Consider the following 26,692-nt stretch of genomic DNA (forward strand, 5'->3'; position numbering starts at 1 on the left):
GGAGAGAAACATCTATGTGTGAGAGATACATTGATTGGATGCCTCTCATAGGCCCCCAACTGGGGACCTGGCGGGCAACCCAGCTATGTGCCCTGACTGAGAATCGAACCAGTGACCTTTTGGTTCACAGGCTGGTGCTCAATTCACTAAGCCACACCAGCCAGGGCAAAAATAAATATTTTTAATGTAATGAATTCCAAATTCTTTAGAGAACTTGGAACATCAAAACCCACTGGGCCAACAACTCCATGAAAGGTTAGAAAAGTAGGGAAGAGTTCAGTGGTTCTAGCTGTTCAAAAGCTCAAATCAGAACCTGAAAGCTTCCTGCTCTTTAAAGAAGTATGAAAATTAGCATCTTAGGGGAAGGGGGCACACATAAGATGTCTCTTGCAATATTGAGCACATAGTGGTTGTTTTATGAATGTCTTTCTCCTGAGTGATGAGGCAGCTGTGGCTTCCTTGGTGACCAGATCTTTGAGAAGGACAAACATATCCATCAATTCAGTCATCAATTCCAGTGTGGCTGGATTGTTATGCCAGGAGCTCATTTTTGAAGACTTTGTACCACTCAAAACCTGCATAATTCAAGGCCAATCCTAAATAGAGATGATTGGCATACCTCTTCACCTGCTAAAGTGATACCAAAATAACAAAAATGGTTTACCATATACATAATTGATCATATTACAAAATAAAAATTTTTAGGGTATTTTAACTTGCAAGGCTTCATGCCATTCCCAAAACAAAAGATGTCACTGAAACATGATTTCAAATGTTCCTAGTTCAAGTTAGCATAAAATATAGCCATGCTATATTCCTTTTTAAAATTTTATTTATTGATTTTTACAGAGGATGGAGGGGGAAGAGAGCAAGAGAGAAACACTGATGGATGCCTCTTGCAAGCCCCCTGTTGGGGACCTGACCCCCCAAACCAGGCATGTACCCTGACTGGGAATCAAACCCATGACGTTTCAGTCTGCAGGCCAGCACTCAATCCACACTGAACCATACCAGCCAGTGCCATGCTGTATTCTTATAAATACACTATGACAGGGGTGTCACACTCATTTTCAGTGGGGGCCACATCAGCCTCACCATTGCCTTCAAAGGGCCGAATGTAATTTCAACTCCTTAACAGTTAAGGAGTAGTTAAATTTATACAGTCCTAAAATTATTTCGGCCCTTTGAAGGCAACCACGAGGCTGATGTAGCCCCTGGTAAAAGTGATTTTGACACCCCTGCACTATGATATCCTTCTTTGACCTCCACTATGCAATGTAAAAACTAGAACTTTCCAATAACACATAAAACCATATAACACTCCTCCAATTTCCCCAACCCAAGGTAGTCATCATCCTAAATACTGGCACATCTGTCTTTTGTTTTTCATTTTTGGGGGGGCACATTTTTTTGCCACGGAAATGTTCGATAAACCCCGTGTTAATAACTTCAGTCAGGTTGTAGACGTGCCCTGCCACACTAAAAGCCAAAGCTGCCTCTTAAAAATGACTCTGCAGGTTTTGCCGTCATCTACTTTCATCCCAAGCTCCTCACAGCCCAGAGAGCTTTGTTTCCAGACAACAGCAGGGCTGTTTCCCACGCGGATAGACAGAGCTGTGCATTCTGCCTAGAGATGTAACCACGGACAGCCTCAGCTGGTCTGACTCAGCACCGAAGCCAAGTCGGTGGGGAAAGAGCTTCAGTTCAGTACCATGGACAGCTCACACTGGCTAAGTCAAAGCCAGTTAACCGGTCTGAAAGAGGATAGAGCCCGGCTGGGTGGCTCAGTTGCCTGGAGCCCTGTGCGCAAAAAGATTGCGTGCTTCCACTCCTGGTCAAAGCACGTACCTAAGTTGAAGGTTCAGTTCCAGGTGGGGCGCCTATAGGACGCAACTGATGCTTGTTTCTCTCTCACATTAATATTTCTCTTCTCCTCCCCATTCCTCTCTAAAATTAACGAACATATCCTCTGCTGAGGATTAAAAATGATAGAAAATGAAGTTATTGATCACAACCTAAGGCAGCTGTCGTTGGTATTTTTGTGGTCACTAAGACACTCAGTAAATGCATTTGCACTTGGCTTCGTTGTTTACAGTACAAGGGTGCCCCAGCCTGGAGACCCTCTTTCCCTCCCAGGATCCCCAGTTCCCTCTGTGACTTCCTCTTTTGTTTCATAGCCCATATCTGGAAAGTATCTTGGTTTCTAGGATTGAAGGAATTTGTACATCTTAATGATATCAATAACCTGGCCAGACCACTGGGAGCAGGCAGAGGGCAGGAACATAAGGGGCCACCAGAGGAAATCTCTCATTGTCCTGGCGACCACGTTGCCTAGGTAAAGGAACTCCTGCCTAGAACGTGGAGCATACTATCCTGAAGGCAGATCCCAGTCCTGGGCCAGATGATGGTTACAGAAAGTATTGCACGTGCTATACTATCAAGTGCTAGTCTATCAAGATGATTGAATAGAGGGAAAGCCCACCAATCAGCTTCCGGTAACTGACTGGGGGGTGGTACCAAGGAAAGCAAGGCACCTGCATCACAGGGGTCAGAATGGCGGCAGAGGGGTAGGTGCTGGACCAAAGACTAGCCTGTCAGTCTAGCCTGGAGAAAGGAGCGATTGGTTTTCAGTGGACCCACCTCCTGCACCGGGAACTTTGGGAAGTTCATTGGGCAGTCAGACCGTCCCACACCTGAAACTAATATAAACCCAGGGTAAGTAAGGGATGCTCTCTCGTCCACCTCCCAAATGTGCTATCTCGTGATTTTCCGGACCTGGCCGACCTCGGCGCCTCAGAGCTCTAGGAGGGGACCTGAAACTGGACAGCGGCAGGGAGCGAGCTGAGCTGCCCGGGTGACTGCTCAGTGGCCGACTGAGGTTCTCAAAAGACGATACTTTGAATGGGAGCAGGAGCTCTGGACGCTACCTTCGGTTCCGGTTGGGCTAAGGACGGCTAGCTTTTTCCTCGAGTTTCCCGGAGGCAAGAGGTTTTGAGACAAGAGTCTGCCATTCTCCCCGACCCTGCAGCATCTGAATGAAAACCCTCTTTCCTTTCTCACTAGCCTCTGCCTGTAGACCTTGCCTCTTGGGGGCTGCGGGCAACAGAAACCCCAGTTTGGTTCTGTAACAATAACATTCCAGAACTGGGGGTGGCACATAACGTGAAGGTCTAATGCATCTCTGATTAACATCATATGCTTTCCTGCGTCTCCGCAGGCTTTACAAATTTTCTGCAAGTCACCACGACAGTCAGGGTCTCTGGGTGGACGCAGGAAGTCTGCAGAGACGCTACAGCACCTTTTCTCGCCTCCACCCACTCCCCGCCTTTTCTACAATCCCTCCTCCCCCTCCCGCCTCTCCAGCTCACTCTGCTCCCCGCCCCTCTCTCCACCTCCCTGCACCCCTCCCCTCCCCCTCCCTGGCCCCACACCGCCGGTCCACCCCACTCCCCTCCCTGGCCCCCCATCCTGCTCTCGCGTGCATCCCGTTCTCCCCGCTCCCCTGCACGGCCTTTCCCCTGATCCCTCAGGAGCCCCGCCTCCATGACCCCGGTGGCGCGCGGGCTTGTGGGATTTGGAACCCCGCTCCCCGCCACCTCTCCGGTTCAGGAACATTGGGCAGCTTTCGCTGGGAGAGGAGGCGGTAGCGTTGGCGGCGACGCACGGCATTCTGGGAAGGGTAGCTGCATTTCCGCACGGTGAAGTGTGGCCGGTGGGCTTTAGGGGATTCGGTCACTGTCCTGAGGGTGACTCCCGCTGCGGACCAGGCGGGTCCGGGAATAGAGAACTTGCTGGTCTGGGAAGAGGCGTGTGCTGATGGGGCGGGTTTGTGAGGGTGAAGGTGATCCCTGTCGCTGTGTGTGTGTGTGGTGTGTGTGTGTTGGGCTGAGACTCCTGGGCAGTCGCTTTGTGTTTGTACCGCATGTGTCTGGATGGTTTCCTGTGTCTCCCCTTTGCTCTTGTGGGTGTGTGGGCTGCCTGTCTTGGCCTCTCCGGCGTCCTTCTGTGTGCACTTCTGTGTGCGTGTCTGCCTTTGTTTCCGTCCTCCTCGGCGTCTCAGCCTGAAGGCGCCATCCAAGTGTCCACCCCTGTCTGGTCCCTTCCTCTGCGTCTGTGTATCTGGGTGTGTGGGTTGCGTCTCTCCTGGCCGAGCCTTCTCCAGTCTGTGTGCACCTGGGCTTCTGTCTCTGGGTGTAGCTGACACTGGTATGTGGATATGTTGGGGTGCCCCCCAGAGAGCGTGGGAAAGATGGCCCACTTGGACAGGTGGCCTGACGGAACTGCTTGCCTGAGGGCCCCAGAGCTCATCTCCTTTCTCCTCTCAGAGCCTCCCCTGGCCCTGGGAGGGCAGGACGTGTGTGGTAGCCAGGTGTGGGATCAAGAAAGAGGGTCAGAGACCCTACCCCATGGTGACCTGGGTGGATTTGTTCAGGGAGTGTGTCAGTGCTCAGGGTATGGTTCTGGACATTTTATAGGCCTTCCAGTAAGTCTGAGGTAGGGACACTCATCATTCCCATTTTGCAGATGGGGAAACTGAGGCTCAGAGACTTTAAGTGAATCACCCAACTCCACACCCAGGCATCCAGATACCAGAGTCCCCACCCTAACCACCCCACAGATAGCAAATCCTTGTTTCTCTTGGAAACAATGGATGGCAGGAAATGCCAGAAAGCTTGGATAAAGGAGGAAGAGCAGGGGCAGCTGCCGCCCCTGGCTCTGCAGCCACAGATCTGAGGCCACACAGGGTTCAGAGGTCACCAGCCTCATGCACTTGCCACTCCCAGGGCCACTGTGCCTTCATAGCCTCCTCTTAATTGATGAAAAGGTTATAGTTGTAATTGCATTGCTATAAATATAATCCAGGCTGCATTAGATTTGTGTTTTCTCTCATAATTAAAAAAAGTTAAGATATTTTCTTTTTTTTAAGATTTTATTTATTCATATTTAGAGAGAGGGGAGGGGAAGGAGAGAGGGAAAGAAACATCACTGTGTGGTTGCATCTCTCGTGCCCTCTCCTGGGAACCTGGCCCGCAACCCTTTGTTCCCCAGTCTCACACTCAGTCCACAGAGCCATCCCAGCCAGGGCTGAAAAAAAATTAAGATATTTACAAGGGCGTCTAGAGGTGTCAGGGGCTCTGGGCCCATTGTGCCTTCTGGGAAAGTCTGTTCTGGTGGCTTTCTCATCTGTTAAAAGGAGCCTGTGTTGTTGGCCTCACGGTGCAGGGATAGAAATCAGAGACTGTAAGTCCAGAAAGAATACATTTGTAAAAAGTAAATTCTGTGTAAAACATCATGAAGTTACTGTACCTGGGGACATAACTACTGCTTCCTGGAGGGTTTGCAGAATGCTGTGAAAGCCACACCCCGCATGCCTTCACTATGAGAGAGTTTTGCATATCTCTGTCTGCTTGTCTTGTAGTTGTGTCCATCTGTCCTGTTTGTATTGTGGGTCAGGCCTCAACCTGATCTCTCACCGTGACCTTCTCTTTCTCCCCCTGCCCTCAGCCTGCCTTTTCCCCAGTCACCATGGGCACTGGAAGGATGGCCACCCAGCCGCTGACCACGAAGGCCCTGGTGAGTCATGTCCCCCCCCAGTACCTTCTTCCTTAGGGTCAGGCTGCCCAGCAAGGGTGACCCTCTGCCTCCCTTGAGCCCCACTCAGGGCCCAGGCCCGCAGCCCAGTCTCCTGGAGTTGTGTACTCCCTCCCTGAGGAAGGAGAGTATACTACACAAGGGCTTTTGTCAACCACATGGGACAGAATAGCTCAGGAGTGACCTATCCAACACTGGGATCCGTGTGGAGACACCAGCAGGCACCTGTAAGTGGCGGGTTAAATATGTTCTATCTTGTGTGACAGAGGCGCCAGACAGGACATGCTGGACAAGGGACCTTCGGAAATAGACAGCATTAAATTGTCCAGGGGATAATTGGAGGACGTCTCTGGGAAGTGACCCGAAAATGTCCCTGGGTCACCCTGAAGTTTTGTTTTAGTTGGTGGCTATTTGTGATATTCTTCTGTAAATTTCCTTGTATGCAAGAGATACTTTACAATAAAAAAGATATACACGTTCCTCAGTTGGTTACAGGGTCATCTTGATATGCCAAGGTTATAGGCTTGATCCCTGGTCAGAACACATACAAGAAGGAATGAATTCATCAATAAGTGGAAGAACATTCTCTCTCTCTCTCTCTCTCTCTCATCACTAAAGTATATATATGTCAGGGCATAAATGTTTTTCTTATCCTCACCAGAGGATAGGCTCATTGAGTTTTAGAGAGACAGAGAAACACAGATGTGAAAGAGAAACACAGATGTGAAAGAGAACCACGTGCCCCTACCCTGGATCAAGTCTGCAACCTTCCTGTGGAAGGTCAATGATTTGGACAATGCTCCAAATAACTGAGCCCCCACGCCAGGATGGGGCATAAGTCTTTCCCCTCCAGTTTGTATGATTTTTTTTACATTTTCTCCCCCCCCCCCAGATTTTATTTATTTATCTTTAGAGAGAGGGGAAGGGTGGGAGAAAGAGACAAAGAGAAACATCGATGTGCCAGAGATTATCAATCTGTTGCCTCACACTTCCCCAACTGAGAACCTGGCCCACACCCCAGGCATGTACCCTGACTGGGATTTGAATCAGCAACATTTTGGTTCACAGGCTTACACTCAAGCCACTGAACCCCACCAGCCAGGGCATTTTTTTTTCATTATGGAAGGTGGAACAACTGTGTAAAGATTTTACTTATTTTTTTAGAGAGAGGAAGAGGAAGGGTGTATACATGGGGAGAAACATCAGTGTGTGAGAGAAAACTGGATTGATTGCCTCTTGCTCACCCCCCAACTGGGGACCTGGCCCACAACCCAGACATGTGCCCTGACTGAATCGAACAGGTGACCTTCTGGTTGCAGGCTGACACTCAGTCCACTGAATCTCACCAGCCAGGGCTGTATGATTTCTTTAATGGAGAGTCCCTGTAGAGGAAGGTTGGGTTCTGATGGGTATTTTTAAGGCCTTTAGAAGTCTTAGTTATGGGTTTGAACAGTTTATTCTCTCACCTGCATGTAGGAGGAGCTGCCTCTGTTTCATGTTGGCTATTGTTCTTATTCTGGTGATTGAATATAAATGACAAGGGGTATAAACTATCCATGTGGTAAGTGACAGCTGAGGTCACGTGATCTCTTTCTGAGTAACATCGTTTGTGGTATTAGTGAGGTTTGGTTTTTAGAAAGTGTTTATTCACCAGTTATATGTAGGTGGGTAAATTATTTATCATATGCTTTGCTGGTCTGCAGGACTCTTAATATTCTTGAAGGTTTTTATTATTTTTAAGTGTTTATTTTTAGAGAGAAGGGAAGGAGAAAGAGGGAGAGAAACTTCTGTGTGTGAGAGAAATATTGATCAATTGGCTCCCATATGCACCTCAATTGGGACCCCACCCTTGACCTTTGGTGTATGGACAACACTACAACCAACTGAGCAGCCTGGCCAGGGCTGGCCATTTCTATAAATGAATTCACACAACATGGGTTTTTTTTTTGTATCTGGCTCCTTTCACTGAGCTTCGTGTCTTTGATGTTCATCTATGTTGTAGCAGGTGTGCTTTTTAATAACTGTATATACTGTTCCATTGTACAAGTAGACCATGTGTACATTTGGGTTGTTTCCACCTCTTGGTTTTTATTAGTAATGCTACCATGAACACTCATGTACAGTTTTCTGTTTGATCTTCTCATTTCTTCTGTTAAGTGTAGGAGAGGAAACTATGGGTCCTTTGATAACAGTGTTTAACCATTTAAGGATTGATTTGACTGTTTTCCAAGGCACTACACCATGATGTCTCCACGGTTACCTTCTCTGTGATCACTGCCTTAGTTTCCTCTTTTACCAACTGAGCACCATCCAGTGTACTAGGCACCAGGGCCACTGAGTGGTCAGGCCCTTCAGAGCTCTGCACCTTGTAGACACCCCATCAGGTGCATCCTCTGTGCTTTCCTGATCCTCTTGCCCCTTCTGGCCACATCTCCCGATCTCTGTAAGGAGGGCCCTGCAGTAAGTGGTGTGTGTTTTCTCTTACAGGGGCCAGTGGCATTCAGGGATGTGATTGTGGACTTCACCCAGGAGGAGTGGCAGCAGCTGAAGCCTGCGCAGAAGGACCTGTACAGGGATGTGATGATGGAGATCTACTGGAACCTGGTCTCGCTGGGTAAGGAGGAAGCTTCACTGTATCACTCACCATCTGTCTGTCACCTCAGGATGGCACAGAAACAGAAAAGATGCACAGGTCTGAATAGGTAGAACATTCAAATTACTCGAAGCTAAAAATAAACTTGATAGATGTTGAAGTGAGGAAGAGTATTTTAAATACATAAGGTGCTCTTAGAAATAAACTAGAAAATAGACTAGAATGATAGAAAAATGGACCAAGTTTATGAGCATGCAAATCATAGATGTAGAAATGTATGGAGTTATACTTTATAAAAGATTTTTAACAGTGCTAATAGTCAAAGAAGTACCAGTTGAATCACAAATAAAATTCTCATCCATGAGAGACACAGAGATGAAAAAGATTAATGTTCCTTGTTGGATGTGGTTCAGTTGCTTGCAGCTTCGTCCTGTACATCAAAAGTTTGCGGGTTCAATTCCCTGTCAGAATACATACCTACGTTGTGAGTTTGATCCCCAGGTGGGGCACATATGGGGGGCAACCACTCAATGTCTTTCTCATCAGTGTTTCTCTCTTTCTTTCTTTCTCACTCTTGCTCTCCTGCTTTCCCTCCCCATCCCCTTCCTCCATCCCTAAGCATATTCCTGGTGAGAGAAATAGTTTCCTTCATTTTTTCTTTTTAAAAAAATTTTAAATCGAGACTTCCAGCAAGATGGAGGAATAGGTGGACGCACCGTACCTCCTCGCACAACCAAGAATAGAACAACAATAATTTACAGACATAATATCACTCAGAACTGTCAGAGGATTTATCTGAATGGAAGTCGGACAGCCAAGAAGTTGAAGTAGACCCGTACATCCAGACTGGTAGGGGATGACGAGCTGGGCGGGTGCGGGGCTGGCGCAGGTCGGCGGCGCGCGGAGATCGGGGGAAATTTGGCGCAGAATCGGCGCAACAGCCATCTGGGGCGCAAGGACGCAGCGGTGATCCCTGAGTACGCAAGCAGCAGCTGGGGGAACAGTGGGGCAGCGATCGTGGACCAGGGCAGAGCTCGCAGCCCAGGATCCCAGGGAAGTGTCTGAGCCCAGGAGAACGGAACTGCTGCCATTGTTCCCTCCCATCCCCGCTCCCGCCCCCACATATAACGTCACATCTAGCAACTGGGGTGCCCAGCCCTGGTGAACACCTAAGGCTCCACCCCCCCCACCGTAACAAGAGTGACCAGACCGGAGAAAATAAATAAATAAATAAAATAATAGGAGAGACAGGGAAAGACATAAGACATGTTGCCAACAGAACAGATCAGTCCTCCAGGACTCATCCTTTTGAGCGACTAAGAAATAGCAATCTATCAGATGCACAGTTCAAAACACTGGGGATCAGAAAGCTCACGGAATTGGTTGATTTTGGGCGCAATTTAGATGAAAGGATTCAGGTTACCATAAAAAAGATGCAGGAAGATACATGGAAGAGAGCCAATAGTGAAAGGAAGGAATCTAAGTCTCAAAACAATACAGTGGACCAGAAGGAAGATAGAATTGACCAAGCAGGAAAGCATGATGAAATAAGAATTCAAAAAATCGAGGAAAAGCTTAAGAGCATCCAGGACACCTTTAAATGTTCCAACATCCGAATTATAGGGGTACCAGAATGGGAAGAGGGAAAGCAACAAATTGAGCACGTATTTGAACAAATAATAAAGGAGAACTTCTCCAATCTGGCAAAGGGAACAGTCTTCCAAGAAATCCAAGAAGCTCAGAGAGCCCCAAAGAAGTTGGACACAAGAAGAAACACACCAAGGCACATCATAATTACATTAGCCAAGGTAAAAACGAAGGAGAGAATCCTAGAAGCAGCAAGAGATAATGGGACAGTCACCTACAAAGGAGTTCCCATCAGACTGTCAGCTGATTTCTCCAAAGAGACCTTACAGGCAAGAAGGGGCTGGAAAGAAATATTCCAAGTCATGAAAGACAAGGACCTACATCCCAGATTGCTCTATCCAGCAAAGCTCTCATTTCGAATGGAAGGGCAGATAAAGTGCTTTTCAGATAAGGTCAAGTTAAAGGAGTTCATCATCACCAAGCCCTTATTTTATGAAATGCTAAAGGGACTTATCTAAGAAAAGAAGATAAAGAAAAGACATGTATAGTAGAAGGACAGCAAACTCACAATTATTAACAACCACACCTAAAGCAAAACCAAAAGAAACTAAGTAAACAACTAGAACAGAAACAGGACCACAGAAATGGAGGGCACATGGAGGGCTAGCAGCAGCGGGGTGGGAGGAGAAGAGAGGGGGAAAAGGTATAGAGAATAAGTAGCATAGAATGTAGGTTGAAAATAGATAGGGGGAGGGCAAGAATAGTACGGGAAATGTAGAAGCTAAAGAACTCACAAGTATAACACATGCACATGAACTAAAGGGGGGGAACGTGGGTGGGAGAGGGGGTACAGGGTGGAGGGGAGTGAAGGGGGAAATGGGACAACTGTAATAGCATAATCAATAAAATATATTAAAACAAATTTTAAATCCTCACCTGAGAATAATTTATTTGATGAGAGGGAAATATCACTTGCCCCCGACATGGACCCTGACTGGGATCCACCTCAAACCTTTTGGTGCACAGAACGATGCTCCAACCAACAGAGCTACCCAGCCAAGTCAATACTTAACTTCTTTTTATTTCTGAGTAATATTCCACTTTATGGAGAGACGACTATGTGTTTATCCCTTCACTTGATGATAAGCGTATGGGCCATTTCCAGTTCAAGATATTTTTCTGTAAACACAATCTGTCCATTCTGTTGAAGATAGTTGGGGTATACAGAGGTACTTATTTCACTTTTTCAGAAACTGCCAACCTTTTTTCCAAAGGAGTTGTCTTGTTTTTTATTTTCACCAGCAGGTGCCCAAAATTGTATTGTGTCCTGTGCTTGTCACAACTGAGCATGCTTGGTATCTCTGATTGTAGCCATTCTCATGGATGTGCAGTCTTACCACAACCCAGCTTGCAGCTGATACTGAGGACCTTTCTGGGTACTTATTTGCCACCAGTATATTCTCTTCAGTGAAGTGTTTGCCTGTTTATTTAGTTGGGTTGTTTGCTTCCATATTATTCAATATGGAAAGTTCTTTATGTATTCTGTTTTTGTTAATTCTTCTTACAACTGTTTTAACAGATATATATTTTTAAAGATTTTATTTACTATTAGCCAGAGGGGAAGGAAGGGAGAAAGAGAGAGGGAAACATCAATGTGTGGTTGCCTCTCATGTGTCCCCTACCGGGACCTGGCACACAACCCAAGCATGTGTACTGATCTGGGAATCGAACCTGCAACCCTTTAGTTCACAGCCAGTGCTCAATCCACTGAGCCACACCAGCCGGGGCTAACAGTTATATGTTTAGTAACTATTTGTTGCATTCTGTTGGGAGACTATTTCCTCAGTGGCATCATTTGGAATGCAAATGTTTTTAATGTTGATGGAGTCCAATTCATTTATTTTGTTGTTGCTTGTGCTTTCGGTGTTGTATCTGAGGGCTCATTGCCTAACCAAAGACCATGAGGATTTATTCCTGTTGTTCTGAGAATTTTACAATTGTAGTCCTTTATTTAGGTCTTTGGTCCGTTTTGAGTTTATTGTTGTAAATGATATAAAATGGATCTAATATCAGTGTTAAATTTACTAAACATTACTAAAGTTAAATTTATTGTGGTGACATTGGCTAACAGGATCATATAGGTTTCAAGTGTACATTTTTAGGATAAGCTATCTGTATGTTGCCTTGTGTGCCCACCACCCAAAGTCACATCACCTCCCATCACCACATATCGTCACTCTTTTGAATGTGGGTATCCGGGTGCCCCAGCACCATATGTTGATGAGCAGAACCTTGTAATTTTTTTTTTTAGGGAGGGAAGGCAGGGGGGGAGAGAGAGAGAGGGAGAGAGAGAGGAGAGAGAGAGAGAGAAGGGAGGGAGGGAGGGAGAGGGAGAAACATCAATGTACGGTTGCTGGGGGTTATGGCTTGCAACCCAGGGATGTACCCTGGCTGGGAATTGAACCTGGGACACTTTGGTTCCCAGCCCGTGCTCAATCCACTGAGCTACACCAGCCAGGGAGAACCTTGTAATTTAATGGAGTCCAATTTATCAATTACTTTCTTTGAGGATTGCACTTCCAACCATGTTCACAACCAAGACTCCTATGTCCAATCTCTGGTGTTAGTGGCCAGTTATGTCCCTAGTGTGTCTCAGACTCCTGTGGCTCAGTGGAGGGGTCTCAAACTCAGGGGTTGTTGGTCCAGTGTGGCCGTAAATGGGGAAAGGAAGACAGCTGCTTATCATTCCTGCTTTTTCAGTTGCCTCTTAGGAAGGAAGGCTCCATATGACAGTGTCTTCACTTTTTTAATGAGAGTTTTTCGGAAGATTTCACAGTTTTCTGATGTTGGCTCAAACCCTAAGGTCCATGTACAGAGTTTGGAACTCAGGACAGCCCCCAGACCAGAGACAGATATTGAGGAACCCACAGGACACAGGCAGGAGGGGACTGGAGCAGCTGCAGTCAAAAGGGAGGGAGGAGGGGAAAGGAGTCAGCAGCTGGGGCTGGCCACTCCTGGGCAGTGTGGGAAGCAGGAGGTTACTTTGGCTAGTGGGGACACAGAGGACAACCAACACAGCTATGTGACAGTCAGGTGTTATTTTATCATTTCTAATAAAAGTCGGTGTTTCAAGAAACACAACTGGCTGGGGGTGTCCAGGTTCAGGCATGGAAGTGAGGAGCCAGGTGCAGTAAACCCTCTCTATTTTTGTGGGAACCTTTAATCTGTTCCTTCTTCCTCTTCTTTCTCTCCAGGGGTCTGTCTGCCTAGCTCTGAACTCCACTGTCCGCCTTTGCACCCACTCCCAGAGGACCTTTCTACCTCTCTGCTCACCTCCCTATACCTCACTATCTCAGCTCACTGCTTCCCTTCTCCTTCTGACCCCATGAGAGGCTGTCCCCCATTCTCAGGCCATGCCTTGTGTCTTGGGAAGATCCTCCCTCCCAGTGCTGTTAACTGCATGTGTGTTGTCATCTCTTTTTCTCTCCTCAGACTTGGAGACTAGACCTGACATGAGAGAATTGGACCCTCAGGAAGACATTTGGAAAGAGAGACCAACCCTTGTGGTGGAGGCAGAAAGACCCATAAGGAATGGTGCCCGGGGTTGTGCCTCTGAAGGAGCGGGAACACAGGGTGACCACGTGGGGTGGCGACATGGGAGCCTCGCATCCTGTCCGGGGCAGTTGGACATGTCCCAGGCATTGGCCCCAGTATGTCATGAATTTAAGGCATTTGTCCACCAAAGCCCCTCTCTGGCCCTACCGAGATTGGAAGGGCTTAGAGGAGCTGGAAGGCACCCATTCACCATGTGTAGGAAGAACTCAGGTGCTTCAAGCCTCCGTGCTCCCACCCAACTCTGTGCAGAGAAGAAGCCCTACAAGTGTGGGGACTGCGGCAAGTCTTATGGTTATAACTCGTCCCTGATGAAGCACCAACGAATCCACACAGGGGAGAAGCTCCTCTCGTGCACCACTTGTGGGAAGCAGTTCATTCAGCAGTCATGCCTCACCATCCACCAGCGTGTGCACACTGGGGAGAAGCCGTATGCCTGTGGGGCATGTGGGAAGGCTTTTGGCAGTAACTCGTCCCTGAAGAAGCACCAACAAATGCACACCGGGGAGAAACTCACGTGCACCACGTGCGGGCAGCAGTTCACCTGGCCATCATGCCTCACCATTCACCAGCGTGTGCACACTGGGGAGAAGCCATACACCTGTGCGGACTGCGGCAAGGCTTTCAGCCAGAACAAGCATCTCATCCGGCACCAGAGGTCTCATACTGGGGAGAAGCCATACATGTGCGAGGACTGTGGGAAAGCCTTCAGCCAGAACAGGAACCTCATTGTTCACCAGAGGATGCACACCGGCGAGAAGCCTTACACATGTGGGGAATGTGACAAGGCCTTCACACGGAACGAGTACCTCATCGCGCATCAGAGGACGCACACTGGGGAGAAGCCGTATGTGTGCAGAGACTGTGGAAAGGCCTTCACACGGAATGAGAGCCTCATCGTACACCAGAGGACACACTCCAGGGAGAAACCATACACATGTGGGGACTGTGGCAAGGCCTTCAGCCAGAAGGGGCACCTCATGCTGCATCAGAGGACGCACACCAGGGAGAAGCCCTTCTTGTGCTCCATGTGTGGGAAGCAGTTCACCCATCAGTTGAGCCTCACCATCCACCAGCGCATCCACACTGGGGAGAAGCCGTACACATGTGAGGACTGCGGCAAGGCTTTCAGATGTAACTCATCCCTGAAGAACCACCAACTAATTCACTCCGGGGAGAAGCCCTTCTTGTGCGATACATGTGGGAAGCAGTTCACCCGGCCTTCGAAACTTGCCATCCACCAGCGTGTGCACACCGGGGAGAAGCCCTTCAAGTGCAAATACTGCGGCAAGGCCTTTAGCCAGGATGCGAACTTCATACTGCACCAGATGAGACACAATGGGAGAAGCCATGTGAGTGTATGGAGTGCTGCGAGGCTTTTTTCGCCTGTAACTCATCCCTGAAGAAGCTGTAACAAATCCACTCCAGGTAGAATTTCTTCCCACTTGCTGTGTGTGGGAAACAGTTCACCTGGCCATTGTACCTCACCATCCACCAGTGTATCCACAGCTAGGACAAGCCATATACATGCAGGGGCTACAGAAAAGCGTTGAGCCAGAAAACGCAGTTCACCCTGCAACAGAGAATGCACACTAGGGAGAAGTCCTTCTGCACCATGTGCAAAAAGCAGGTCACCTGGCAGTGGACCCTCACCAACCACAAGCTCAGACATAACTGGGCAAACCCCTGCGAGTGCTCCATCTGCCTGATCCACTTTACAACATGATCATCCCAGGAGATGCACCAGGTCTACCACATGAGCAAGATACCCTACAAGTGTGGCAAGGCCTTTATTAGGCATTTCTCGTTTACCTTCCACCAGAGGATCCACACGGAAGAGAAATTGTACTTGTGTGGCAAGGGCAGGAAAACCTTCAGCTGGAACATAAACATTACAAACATTAGAGGAGGATGCACACGTAGCAGTGGCCACGTTGGATCTCAGAATCCGCACCTGTGGGCTGAGCTTATGTGCCAGTGCCAGACTTGATACTAGAGTCCACAGGTGGGACTGTAGAGAAGTCCTCCCCAGACGGGTCTTAGGAACGTGGGTGCTGGGGAGAGGCCACACCATGCACACAAGCTGCTTCCAGAGCATCCACAGGGCCAGTGGAAACCAAGTCCCCCAACAGGTCTAGTATCTGGGAATGTGGCCAGGCCACTGTGGCTCCAGAATGAGATTTAGTAAACTGTTTTAAGAGCTTGGACAACACATTTAGTGTCTCTGGGTCTCCATCTCCTGGATAGTCAAGTAGAGGAGGAGGAGGAGAAAAGAAGAAGGGAAGGTGGGCTCCATGGGGACATTCTCCCTTTGTCACACAGGGCTAAATCTAGTCCAGAGATTAGGGTGTCACCATCTGTGGGTGTCCTTGTTTTCCCCACACCCAGCCTCTCTGCACCAGTATTAGTCACTTAGTTGTTTGTGAGGGGAAAATAATTTTTATTCAGTATTAGGAAATAACAGTATTGGCTTCAGTTGCCAAAGTTTCTCAAAGTGGTATGTTGTATTTTGTTTAAATACTTTTTTTAAAAGATTCCATTCACTTATCTCTGGAGAGAGGGGAAGGGACAGAGAAACAAAGGGAGAGAAATGTCAGTGTGTGGTTGTCTCTCACATGCCCCCCACTGGGGACCTGGCCTGCAACCCAAGCATGTCCCTAGGAATCAAACCAGTGACCCTTTGGTTTTGTAAGCTAGCATTCAATTCACTGAGCCACACCAGCCAGGGCAGTTTAAATAAATCCTTTAATATTGGAGACCCGCGCTACTATAAATAGTTGTCAGATGCAAAAGATAACAGGTAGCAATTGTCCTGTCAAAATGAGTGTTAGCGCTTGTGGGGAGTGGATATGAACACTCAATAGGAACCTCACAATCCTGCTCCAAGTATGAGGCTACCTGCACCTTCCAGCCCTGGCTTCCTGGCTTGGGAATGGTGAGACTAGAAGGTTGGGCCCAGACTCTATGTGTCAGAGATGGGGAAGGCCCCCTTTCCAGAAACCCAGCCAGGCTGGCCCCCCTCCCCACAGGGCTGTTTCAGTTACAAGAGAATAATCCTCAGATCACTAGCAATCCCCCACCCACTCCATGCTGGCTGGAATTTTGTGAAAATAAAGTGCCTTCAGTGTGGTGGGCACATTATCCAATTTATGCCTTACCCTCAGCCTTAGCCATGGTGTACTTAATGATTTTGATATTGATGATGATATTGATGTTATTAATAATAAATAGTAAATCTAAAAATGGTGCTCTGTCAACAATAAAATAATACATAAAATGTTATATTAATAAATGGGTAATTAAATACTACTCAAGAGACTGCTACAGTACTGCTTGGTGCCTTGAATCCATGTTACCCTACTATTTATTTTCATTGAAGGAAATGGGTTTTTATTAACAGGGTTCCAACCTTGGGGGTGGTGAGAACACTCCTGCTCTGAGCCCTTCTCTCCCACGAGACCCAAAACTTCCCTTGCTCCCCAAAAGACTTCAAGCCAAAAACTATTCCCAGAAATTCCTCATTTCCTTATCTGTCCTTAAGCTGGTCATGCAAACAGATCTCCATCGTCTCTGGAATGTGCACTTGAGGGTTTCAGAGTCACCATCGCCTAGCAGCAGCTCTCAGGATCTAGGATGCATTGTTTTTAGTCTCCATGGAGTGGTCCAGAAGCCGTGTGCTGTGCTGCACTGGATCATGGTGTCCTACATGCTGGAGCCCAGGGAGGCACACATCCCCCTGAGAGACCCTGTCTCCAGAAGCGGGTGCCCATCCATGTGGGGCTGGCATCTCCTGGTCCCAGGAGTGGTCCCGTCCATTCCCAGAGCAGGGACAGGCCCAGAATGTCCAAATGTCAAAAGCCTGGTGAGAGAGCTTGCACCAAGCTTCAAAGCAAAAGAATAACTTTAAGATTTTATTTATTTTTAGAGAGGGGAAAGGAGGGAGAAAAGAGGGAGAGAACTATCAAATGTGTAGTCACCTCTCTTGCATCCTCTACTGGGGACTTGGCCTGCAACCCAGGCATGTGCCCTGACTGAAAATCTAACCAGCAACCCTTTGGTTCATAAACCTGTGCTCAATCTAGTGAGCCACACCAGCCAGGGCAAGAGAGTAACTTCTTACCAAGTGCCCATACCCAGAACAGGAGGGAGAGAGAGCTTGAGAGAACTTGTGTTAACTTTTAAAAGCTGTCCCCAAATCCCAGGTGCGCAGGAAGCCAGTGGGAGTATCCATCTTTTCCTATGGGTGCCTCGTGTTTGCCACTTTTGTCAGTTCCCCAGTCACTCTGACCCTCTTTGGGCTGCTATCTTTAGTCAGGTCAAGTTTCCCAGCTGCGCCCAGGTGCATGTGCATCTGTAAGTCCAAGGGGAAGCATCTGGGCCCCCACAGCTCAGACAGTGGTTGTATGAGCTGCCTCTACTTTGTCATGAATCCCTCTGCCTGCTCACTTCCTCACAGTCAGGTTGACAATTTGCAACAGGCAGTAGCCTTCTCCTCCAGCTCTGCCCTTCAGGAAGGCAAGAGCTATTAATCTGCCTTTGATATGCAGTGTGCCTCAAAAACTGCCTTCCTCTCCTTGGGCACCATTCCCAGTCCCCCTGCCTTTTTGCAGGAATTGGTGGGGGGGGGGGGGGGGCGGATTTACCCTGTTTTTCTTCTCCATAGATTGAACCCAGTTAACATTCCCCATCCCATAATTACAATACCCGTTGTGTCTCAGCCTCTTACTATGAAATATTCACTATCATTATTAAATATGCTGTGATATGCCTTGGCTTGTGTGGTTTAGTGGGTTGAGCACTGGCCTGCAAACCAAAAGGTCACCGGTTCGATTCCCAAATCAGGGCACATGCCTGGGTTGCGGGCCAGGTCCCCAGTAGGGGGCACACGAGAGGCAACCATGCAAAGATGGTCCTCTTTCTCCTTCCTGTCCCTCTGTCTAAAAATAAATACACTTTTTTAAAAAGTAAGGATTTTTAGGAAATTTTAAGTTGCAAGGCTTCATGTCACTCAAACAAATGCCACTGCAACATGATTTCAAATGTTTATAATCTGAGTTAGCATAAAGTATAGCCATGCTATATTCTGGTAAATACACAATAATGTCCTTTGATCCACCTCCCAACATAAAAACTAGAACTTTGCCAATAACTCACATATCCTTACATAGCACACCCTCAATTTTCCCCAAGCCAAGGTAGCCATCATCCTGAATCCTGACACATCCGTCTTTTGTTTTTCTTTTTTGAAGGGGATACATTTTTTTTTTTGCCACAGAACTCTTTAGAAACTCTGTGTTAATAACTTCAGTCAGGTTGTAGCCAGGCCCTGCCATTCTAAAAGCCAAAGCTGCCACTTAAAAATGACTGTGCAGGTTTTGCCATCATCTGCTTCCATCCCACACTCCTCACAGCCAGAGCTTTGTTTCCAGAGAGGGCAGCAGGGCTCTTTCCCAGGCATGCCGCTTCTTTGAAGAAGTCAGAGGTAGACAGAGCTGTGCGCTCTGCCTAGGGATTCAATCACAGACAGAACCAGCTGGTCTGACTCAGCATGAAAGCCAGGTCTACGAGTTCAGTACTGTGGACAGATCAGCAGGCTTAGGTCAACGCCAGGAACAGGTATATCTAAAAGGGGGTTCAGGCCTGGCTCTGTGGCTCAGTTGCTTTGAAGCATCATCCTGGGCACCAAAAGATTGCAGTTTCCATTCCTGGTCAAGGCACATACCTAGGTTGCAGGTTTAATTTCAGGTGGGGCACCTGTGGGAGGCAGTCGAAGGATATTTTTCTCTCATACCGTTTCTCTTTTTCCTTGCCTCTCTCTAAAATCAATGAACATATCCTCCACAGAACATTAAAAAAGAAAGGGAAAGATGTCATTAATCACCACCTAAGGAGGCTGCTGTTGGCATTTGTGTGGTCACTGAGACAGTCAGCAAATTTGTTTGCACTTGGCTTTGTTTATGGTACAAGGGGGCCCCAGCCTGGAGACACACTTTTCCACTCCCCCATTCCCATTTCCTCTCCTGTGACTTCTCTTGTTTGTTTCACTGTCCTCATCTGGAATGTAGCTTGGTTCCGAGGATTAAATGAATTTGTGCATCTTAATGATACTGATAGCCTAGCACGACCACTGGGAGAAGCAAGAGGGCGGGAAGAAAAAATAAGAGAGGCCACCGGAGGATATCTCTGTAGTCCAGTCTTTGATGAGGCAGAGGGCAGGACCATGTTGCCTAGGTAACCGAGCACCTGCTTTGAAAGTCGAGCATTCCATCGTGGAAGCACAATCTCGTGCTGAGCCAGATGCTAGTAATAGGAAGTATTTCACTGAGCACGTGCTAGTCTATCAAGATGATTGGATAGGGGAAAAGCCCTCCTCCGGCGTCTGGTAACAGATTGGGTGTGGTAGCAAGGGAAGGCGGGCACTTGCACCCCAGAGATCAAAATGGGAGGGAGGCGGGGAGATGCTGGATGGAAGACTAACCAGTCAGTGTAGACTATGGGAAGGAAGCAATTGGTCGCGGTTGAACTCTCACTGTGTGAAAGTTTGGGCAGTTCATTAGCCAGTCTCACCGTTCTCAAACCTGAAACTAATATAAAAGACAGGAGGAGGTAGAGACGCTCTCTCTCAACCCTGGCGACCAAAATAGGTGTTGTGTTGTGGATCCTTCTGGCCATGGAAACGGACTGAAGGCTGGTAGTGCCGCCCCCCCAGGTGAGTTCTAGGAGGGAGTCTAAAGCCGAAACGGCAAGGATCAGAGTGAGCTGCCTAGGTGACTGCTCAGCAGCCGTCTGTAGTTCCCAAAAGACGGTACTTGGAAAGGGAGCAGGAACTCTGGGCACTGCCTTCTGTTCTGTCCTGGCTGAGGACTGCTGGGTTTTTCCTGGAGCTTCCCGGAGGGGAAGGGCTTTGAAACAAAAGCCTGCCATTCTCCCTGACCCTGTAGCATCTGAATGACAAATCTCTTTCCTTTCTCACCAGCCTCTGCCTCTAGAAGTGGCCTATTTGGGGTATTGGGCAACGGAACCCCCACTTTGGTTTTGTAAATATAATGCCCACCACAGGGCCTGGCCGACAACGCAAAGGACTAATACTTCTTTGCTGGTAACGATCCTTTGCTTTCTTGCTTCTCTGCACGCTTTACAAATTTTCCATAAGTCAGCACGACCATTAGGACCCCTGGGTGCACAGCAGCATTTCTGCAGTGGGACTAGTTTCTTTCCCCGCATCTACCCAAGGCCCCATTTTTTCCCTGCAATTTCCCTACTCTCTGATCCTCTGCATTCCTCCCTCACCACCTCCCCGCACCTCTCTCAGCCTTCCCCCAACCGCCACCCCCTAGTCCCGGGCTCTACTCCCTCTGCCCACTCGCTCCACGCGCTCCACGCTCCCCAGTCCGTCCGTTCCCCAGATCCCTCTCGAGCCCCGCCGTCTCGACTTCGTTGCCGCGGGATCTTCTGGGATACAGAGCCCGCGCAACCGCCAATAGCGTTCAGCGTCGCCAGTAACGCTCGCACAACCGGGAGGCCCGAGCGACTGCGACCGGGGCAATAGAAAGCGGACTTCTGGGAAATGTAGCTGTGAGTGCGCGCAGGCGCAGTGCGCAGGGGGTTTGGGCGCCCGTCTGTCTTTTTTCTGAGGAAGGCGTGAGGTAAGTCCTGCTGAAGTTCCGCGGGTGCGAGAGAAGAAAGTGTGCAGCCCGGGGAAGGGGCGGGGTGATGCGAGAAAAGACGATTCCTGTGTGTGTGTGTGTGTGTGTGTGTGTGTGTGTGTGTGTATTGGGGTCAAACTCTCGGGCTGTCTTGGTGTGTCTCCGGGTTTGGCACTGCGTGTGTCCGGGAGGCCACCTGTGTCTCTCTCGCCTTTGCTTATGTGTGTGAGTGTGTCGGCTGCCTGTCTTGTCTCTCCGGGGTCCGTCCGTGTCTGCCTTTGTTTCTGTCCGCCGTGTCTCAGCCTGAAGACCCCATCCAGGTGTCCACCGGTGTCTGGTCCCTTCCTCTGCGCCTGTGTGTCTGGTGTGTGTGTGTCAGTGCGTGTGGGGTGCGTCTCTCCTGGCCGAGCGAGCCTTCCCCTGTCTGTGTGCACCTGGGCCTCTGTCTCAGGCCATGGCTGACAGGTGTGAGTGGGTGCGTCGCGGGTGGACAGGCGGGCCTGGCGGAGCTACCTGCCTGAGAGCCCCTGAGCCCATCTCCTTTCTGCCATTAGAGCCTCCCCTGGCCCTGGGAGGGTAGGACGTGTGTGGTAGCCAGGTGTGGAGTCAAGAAAGAAGGTCAGAGACCTACCCCATGCTGACCGGGGTGAGTTTGTTCAGGGAGGGTGTGTTGGGTGCTCAGGGTATTGTTCTGGGCATTTTATAAGCCTCCCAGTAAGTCTGAGGTAGGGACCCTCACCACCCCCATTTTGCAGATGGGGAAACTGAGACTCCGGGACTTTAAATGAATCACCCAACTCCATACTCAGGCATCTGGGTTCAAGAGCCTCCACACTAACCCACAGATGGCAAACCCTTGTTTCCCTTGGAAACAATGTATGGCAGGAAATCCTAGAAAGCTCGTACAGAGGAGAAGGAGCTTGAGCAGCTGGAGCCACAGATCTGAGGCCACACTAGGTTCAGAGGTCACCAGGCCATGCCCAGGTCACTTTTGGGCCACTGTACCTTTGTGACCTCCCTTTAAGTAAGGTAGAAGTTACATTGCTATATGGACAAATACAGTCCGGGCTGGATTAGATTGGCTTTTTCTCTTACAATTTTGAAAGAAATGATGATATTTTCAAGGTCCTGTACAGGTGTCAGGTGCCCTGGGCTCACCATGCTTTCTGGGTAAGTGGACTCTGGTGCCTTCCACATCTGACAAAAGGAGCCCGTGTTGTTGCCCTTGCCATGCAGGGGTAGGAGTCAGACACCACAAGTCCAGAAAGAATATTTCTGAAAATTAAATTCTGTTTAAAGAAATTATGAAGTTACTACACCCAGGGACATAACTCCTACTTCCTGGTGGCAACTTCAAAGTTTAGAATGAACTCCCGGCCCTCTGTCTGCTTACCCAGGGTTTATTTGTTGATGTTTGTTTCTAGGAACAGCACTACAATTAACATCGTTTATATATTTTTTCATTTTTTAAAATTATATTTTATTGATTATGCTACTACAGTTGTCCTGATTTTTCCTGTGTTGCCCCCCCCCCTCCATCCAGCACCCTCTACTCCCTCAGGCAATCCTTACACCATTGTTCATGTCCTTGGGTCATGCATATAAATTCTTTGGCTTCTCTATTTCCTATACTGTACTTTACATCCCCTTGGCTATTCTGTATTACCTATTTATACTTCTTAATCCCTCACCTTTTTACCTGTTCTCCCCCTCCCATCTGGCAACCATCTGGTAACTAACTTCTCTTGCTTTTAAGATTCTCTCTTTGGCATTTTGATTATGATGTGTCTTGGAGTGGGCCTCTTTGCATCCATCATAATTGGGACTGTCTGTGCTTCCTGGACTAGCGTCTATTTCCTTCACCAAATTAGGGAAGTTTTTCTTTCTTTTCTTTCTTTCTTTTCTTTCTTTCTTTCTTTCTTTCTTTCTTTCCTTCTTTCTTAGATTTTATTTATTTATTTTTAGAGAAGGGAAGAGAGGGAGAAAGAGAGGGAGAGAAACATCACTGTGTGGTTGCTTCTCACATGCTCCCTACTGGGGACGTGGCCCACAACACAGATATGTGCCTCAGATTGGGAATTGAACTGGCAACCCTTTGATTTGCAGGCTGACACTCAATCCACTGAGCCACACCAGCCAGGGCCAGGGAAGTTTTCACTCACTATTTTTTCAGATATATTTTCAATTTCCAGATCTTTCTCTTCTCCTTCTGGCACTCCTATAGGTGAATGTTGGACCTCTTAAAGTTGTCCCATAGGCTGCCTACACTATCCCCATTTTTTGGATTCTTTTTTCTTCTGGTTGTTCTGCATGGTGGTTTTTTGCTTCCTTATGCTCCAAATCATTGATTTAATTCTCAGCAATCATCCATTCTACTGTTGTTTCCCTGTAAATTGTTCTTTATTTCAATTTGTGACTCCTTCATTTCTGACTGGATCTTTTTTATGCTGCTGAGGTCCTCACTAAGTTCCTTGAGCATCCTTATAACCAGCATTTTGAACTCTGCATCTGATAGATTGCTTATTTCCATTTTGTTTAGTTCTTTTTCTGGAGTTTTGATCTGTTCTTGGCCCTGTTTCTTTTTTTTTTTTTTTAAACATTACTTTCTTTTTTTTTTAAGATTTTATTTATTTATTTTTTTTAAGGGAGGGAAAGGGAGGGAGATAGAGATAGAGAGAGAGAGAGAGAGAGGAGAGCGAGAGAGAAACATCAATGTGCAGTTGCTGGGGGTTATGGCCTGCAACCCAGGAATGTACCCTGGCTGGGAATCAAACCTGGGACACTTGGGTTCCCAGCCCACGCTCAATCCACTGAGCTACGCCAGCCAGGGCTTTCTTGGCCCTGTTTCTTTGTCTCCTCATTTTGGCAGCCTCCCTGTGTTTGTTTCCATACATTAGGTAGAGCTGCTTTGACTCTATGTCTTGGTAGCTCGGCCTTATGTAGTAGGTGTCCTGTAGGACCCAGGGGCACAGCCTCCCCTATCATCCAAACTGGGTAATCTAGGTGTGCCCTTCATGTGGACTGAGTATAACCCTCCTCTTGTAGTTGAAATCTTGGTTGCTGTTGGCAGATCAATGGGAGGGATTTACCCAGGACAGTCAGCTGCAAGGACTGGCTGTGACCACTGACCACAAACCTCTGCCATCTGTGGAGGATCAGCTGTGCAGGGGCAGGGCAGTAGTGCTCTGATGTGGTCTGTAGCTGTCCACTGGGTGCGCTGGCCTTTGGGTTTCCAGGGTTGTGCAGGTCAAGGTCAGCCCCCACCTGTGTTTTGCTCAGGGCACCCTGCCTGAGCTGTAAAGTGATCTAAGATGGCTGCTACTTGTGCTGGACTTGGAGATTCCCAGGTGAAGCCAAGCTGTGACTCTAATCTGGCTGTGGCTAGGGCTCACCGAAGCCAGCTGTTGCTTTTTGATAGGATTTAGGAGCCAAGACCAGCCATTCTTATGGAAAAGCAGCTTGGGTGAACCCATGAATTGAGTGCGGTGGAGCCTCTGCAAATCTCTAAGGAGGGTCACACAGTGTTAGCCAGGTTTATGGAGTCTCAGATATGGCACCAGTCTATCAGCTCTGGGGGTGGGGGGTGCTCAGCAAAGGGATAGTGGCCTCTACTCACCCTAATGCCAGACACTTCAGTCTCTCCCTGTACACCACTGGTGCCCTTCAAGCTGCCACTCCAGTGCTGGAGCTCAGTGGGAGCAAGTCTGAGTAGGTGAGTAGGTGTGTGGGTTCCCCAAGAGGAACTGCTTAGGGCTCCAGCAGCCTCCTTCACCAACTGAATCACTACTGGTTTTCTCAGCCAGAAGTTGTGGGGACTTATCTTCCTGGCATTGGAATCCTAGGCTGGAGGGCCTGGTATGGGTCTGGGACTCCTTGTTCCTGAGATAATCCCTCCCAAATTTTTATCCACATGGGTATGGGGCCAGCCAGTTCTGTTCTGCATCTGTGCCCCTCCTACCAGTCTGGATGGATGTGGTTTCTTGAATTCTGTAGTTGTCAGACTTCCACTCAACTCAATTTTGTAGTTGTCAAACTTCCATTCAACTGAATTTCTGATATTGCTGAGTGATGGTTGTTCTATATTTTAGTTGTAATTTTGATGTGGTTGTGTGAAGAGGCAAGCCATATCTGCCTACGTCGCCATCTTGACTGGAAGCCTTGTTTATTGATTTTAGAGAGAGAGAAAAATATTAACCGGTTGCCTCCCACTAGCACCTCTCCAAGGATGGGGGGAATGAAACCTGCAACGTAGGCCTGGTCCACGACCAGGGATTGAACCCTACCTTTCGTGTTCAGCACAATGCTCCAACCAACTGAACTACCTGGACAGGGTTGGGCTGAGTCATTACTTTGTGCCCCACTGCTCCAGGATCTCTACATGTACGTGTTCATTGAGCCTCACAGTAACCCTGCAGAGTGAGGCAGCTGGTACCGTTGCTTCCTCCAGGCTGTGGGACTGGCTGTGTGAGCATGCGTGTGTGTTGGCAGCGTGTCAGTGTGTGCATGTCAGGTGTCTGCCAAGCCTGGGAACCCGGACCTAGTCATCCCAGCACCAATTGCAGCTCTGTTTTCTTGGGCGTGTGGCTTAGGTCTTTGGCCCTGTTTCCTCATCTGTGAAATAGGGTGAGTAGAAATCACCCTCACCATATAAAGTGTCATGAGGATTAAATCATAGATATTTGTAGAGTGCCTTGGATGCCACAGATTCCCTTGCCCCCCACATGTGTCCATTATTAACGTGTATGCGTGTTCCTCTCTGCCTGTCTCCTAGTGGGTATGTCTGTGGCTGTCTGCAATGTGAGGTGGGCCTCCACCTGAACTCTCACTGTGCCTTTCCCTTTCTCTCCCTACCCACAGCCTGCCTGTCCCCTGGACACCATGGGCACTGGAAGGATGTTCCCCCAGCCACTGACCAAGAAGGCCCTGGTGAGTCATGTCACCCTCTTGCACCTCTTTCCTGAGGGTCAGCCTTTTGGGCAGGGATGACCCTCTGACCCCCCGAAACCCTCTCAGCACCCAGGTCCCTGGCCCAGTCTACTGGGGTTGCATCTACCCTGAGGATGGACGTTACTGTTCTGACACTGGTGTTTGTCAACTGCATAGGACAGGATAGCTCACAAGTGACCTGTTCTACTCTAGGGGCTCTCAAGAGACACTGGTGGGCACCTGGTAGTAGCAGTATAAACATATTGCAACTAGTGTGACAGAGGCCCTGGGAAGGACCTGCTGGATGAGGGACCTCAGAAGCAGGCAGAGACTAAATGTCCAGGGGATGGGAGGAGGAGATCTGTACAGAGGGACCTATGCATGTCCCCAACTCTTGCTGTGATGTTTTTATGATGTTTTAGTGGTTGGCTATTTGTGGTATTTTTCTCTATATTTCCTTTATGCAGAAATACTTTACAATAATAATACGTTCATGATCCAGGGCCATATAGCTCAGTGTGATAGAGCATCATCTCGATATGCCAAGGTTACAGGTTTGATTTGTGATCAGGGAACATTTAAGAAGCAACCAATGAATTTATCATAAGTGAAGTGACATCTCTCTATCTCAAATCAATGAATTGTGGGGGGGTGCATAATTATATATATTTTTTATTTCATCCTCACTAGTGGATATGTTCATTTGAGTTTTACAGAAAGGGGAAGAGAAAGAGAG

At 48.3% G+C, this 26,692-nt stretch overlaps 2 protein-coding genes across 3 annotated transcripts in view; both read left to right on the forward strand.

Annotated features, from left to right (window-relative positions):
- The first annotated feature begins 3,449 nt into the window (after positions 1–3,449).
- On the forward strand, positions 3,450–15,943 carry LOC118497789 (zinc finger protein OZF-like). The gene is made up of 4 exons (XM_036013438.1): positions 3,450–3,794; positions 5,506–5,574; positions 8,080–8,206; positions 13,265–15,943. Exons 2-4 carry the CDS (start codon positions 5,527–5,529, stop codon positions 14,785–14,787), a joined length of 1,698 nt encoding a protein of 565 aa, XP_035869331.1. The 5' UTR covers positions 3,450–3,794; positions 5,506–5,526; the 3' UTR covers positions 14,788–15,943.
- Positions 8,087–26,692, forward strand: part of LOC114511737 (zinc finger protein OZF-like) — a 32,645-nt gene continuing 14,039 nt past the window's right edge. Inside the window, exons 1-2 of one of the 2 annotated variants that reach the window (XM_036013420.1) lie at positions 8,087–8,206; positions 25,888–25,956. In XM_036013420.1, the coding sequence (XP_035869313.1) occupies positions 25,909–25,956 (48 nt within the window). In that variant the 5' untranslated portion in view covers positions 8,087–8,206; positions 25,888–25,908. Of the gene's footprint in view, positions 8,207–20,950; positions 21,031–25,887; positions 25,957–26,692 lie in introns of those variants that run through there. The other variant, XM_028530542.2, reaches the window with a different exon arrangement.

The sequence above is a fragment of the Phyllostomus discolor genome, chromosome 12, assembly GCF_004126475.2.
Source record: "Phyllostomus discolor isolate MPI-MPIP mPhyDis1 chromosome 12, mPhyDis1.pri.v3, whole genome shotgun sequence".
NCBI lineage: Eukaryota > Metazoa > Chordata > Mammalia > Chiroptera > Phyllostomidae > Phyllostomus > Phyllostomus discolor.

Excerpts from the sequence above, each read along its gene's own strand:
- LOC118497789 (XM_036013438.1), top strand. The coding sequence starts at position 5,527 with ATGGGCACTGGAAGGATGGCCACCCAGCCGCTGACCACGAAGGCCCTG. Across the intron at positions 5,575-8,079 it reads CGCTGACCACGAAGGCCCTG|GGGCCAGTGGCATTCAGGGA; the intron begins GTGAGTCATGTC and ends TTTCTCTTACAG. Across the intron at positions 8,207-13,264 it reads CTGGAACCTGGTCTCGCTGG|ACTTGGAGACTAGACCTGAC; the intron begins GTAAGGAGGAAG and ends TTCTCTCCTCAG.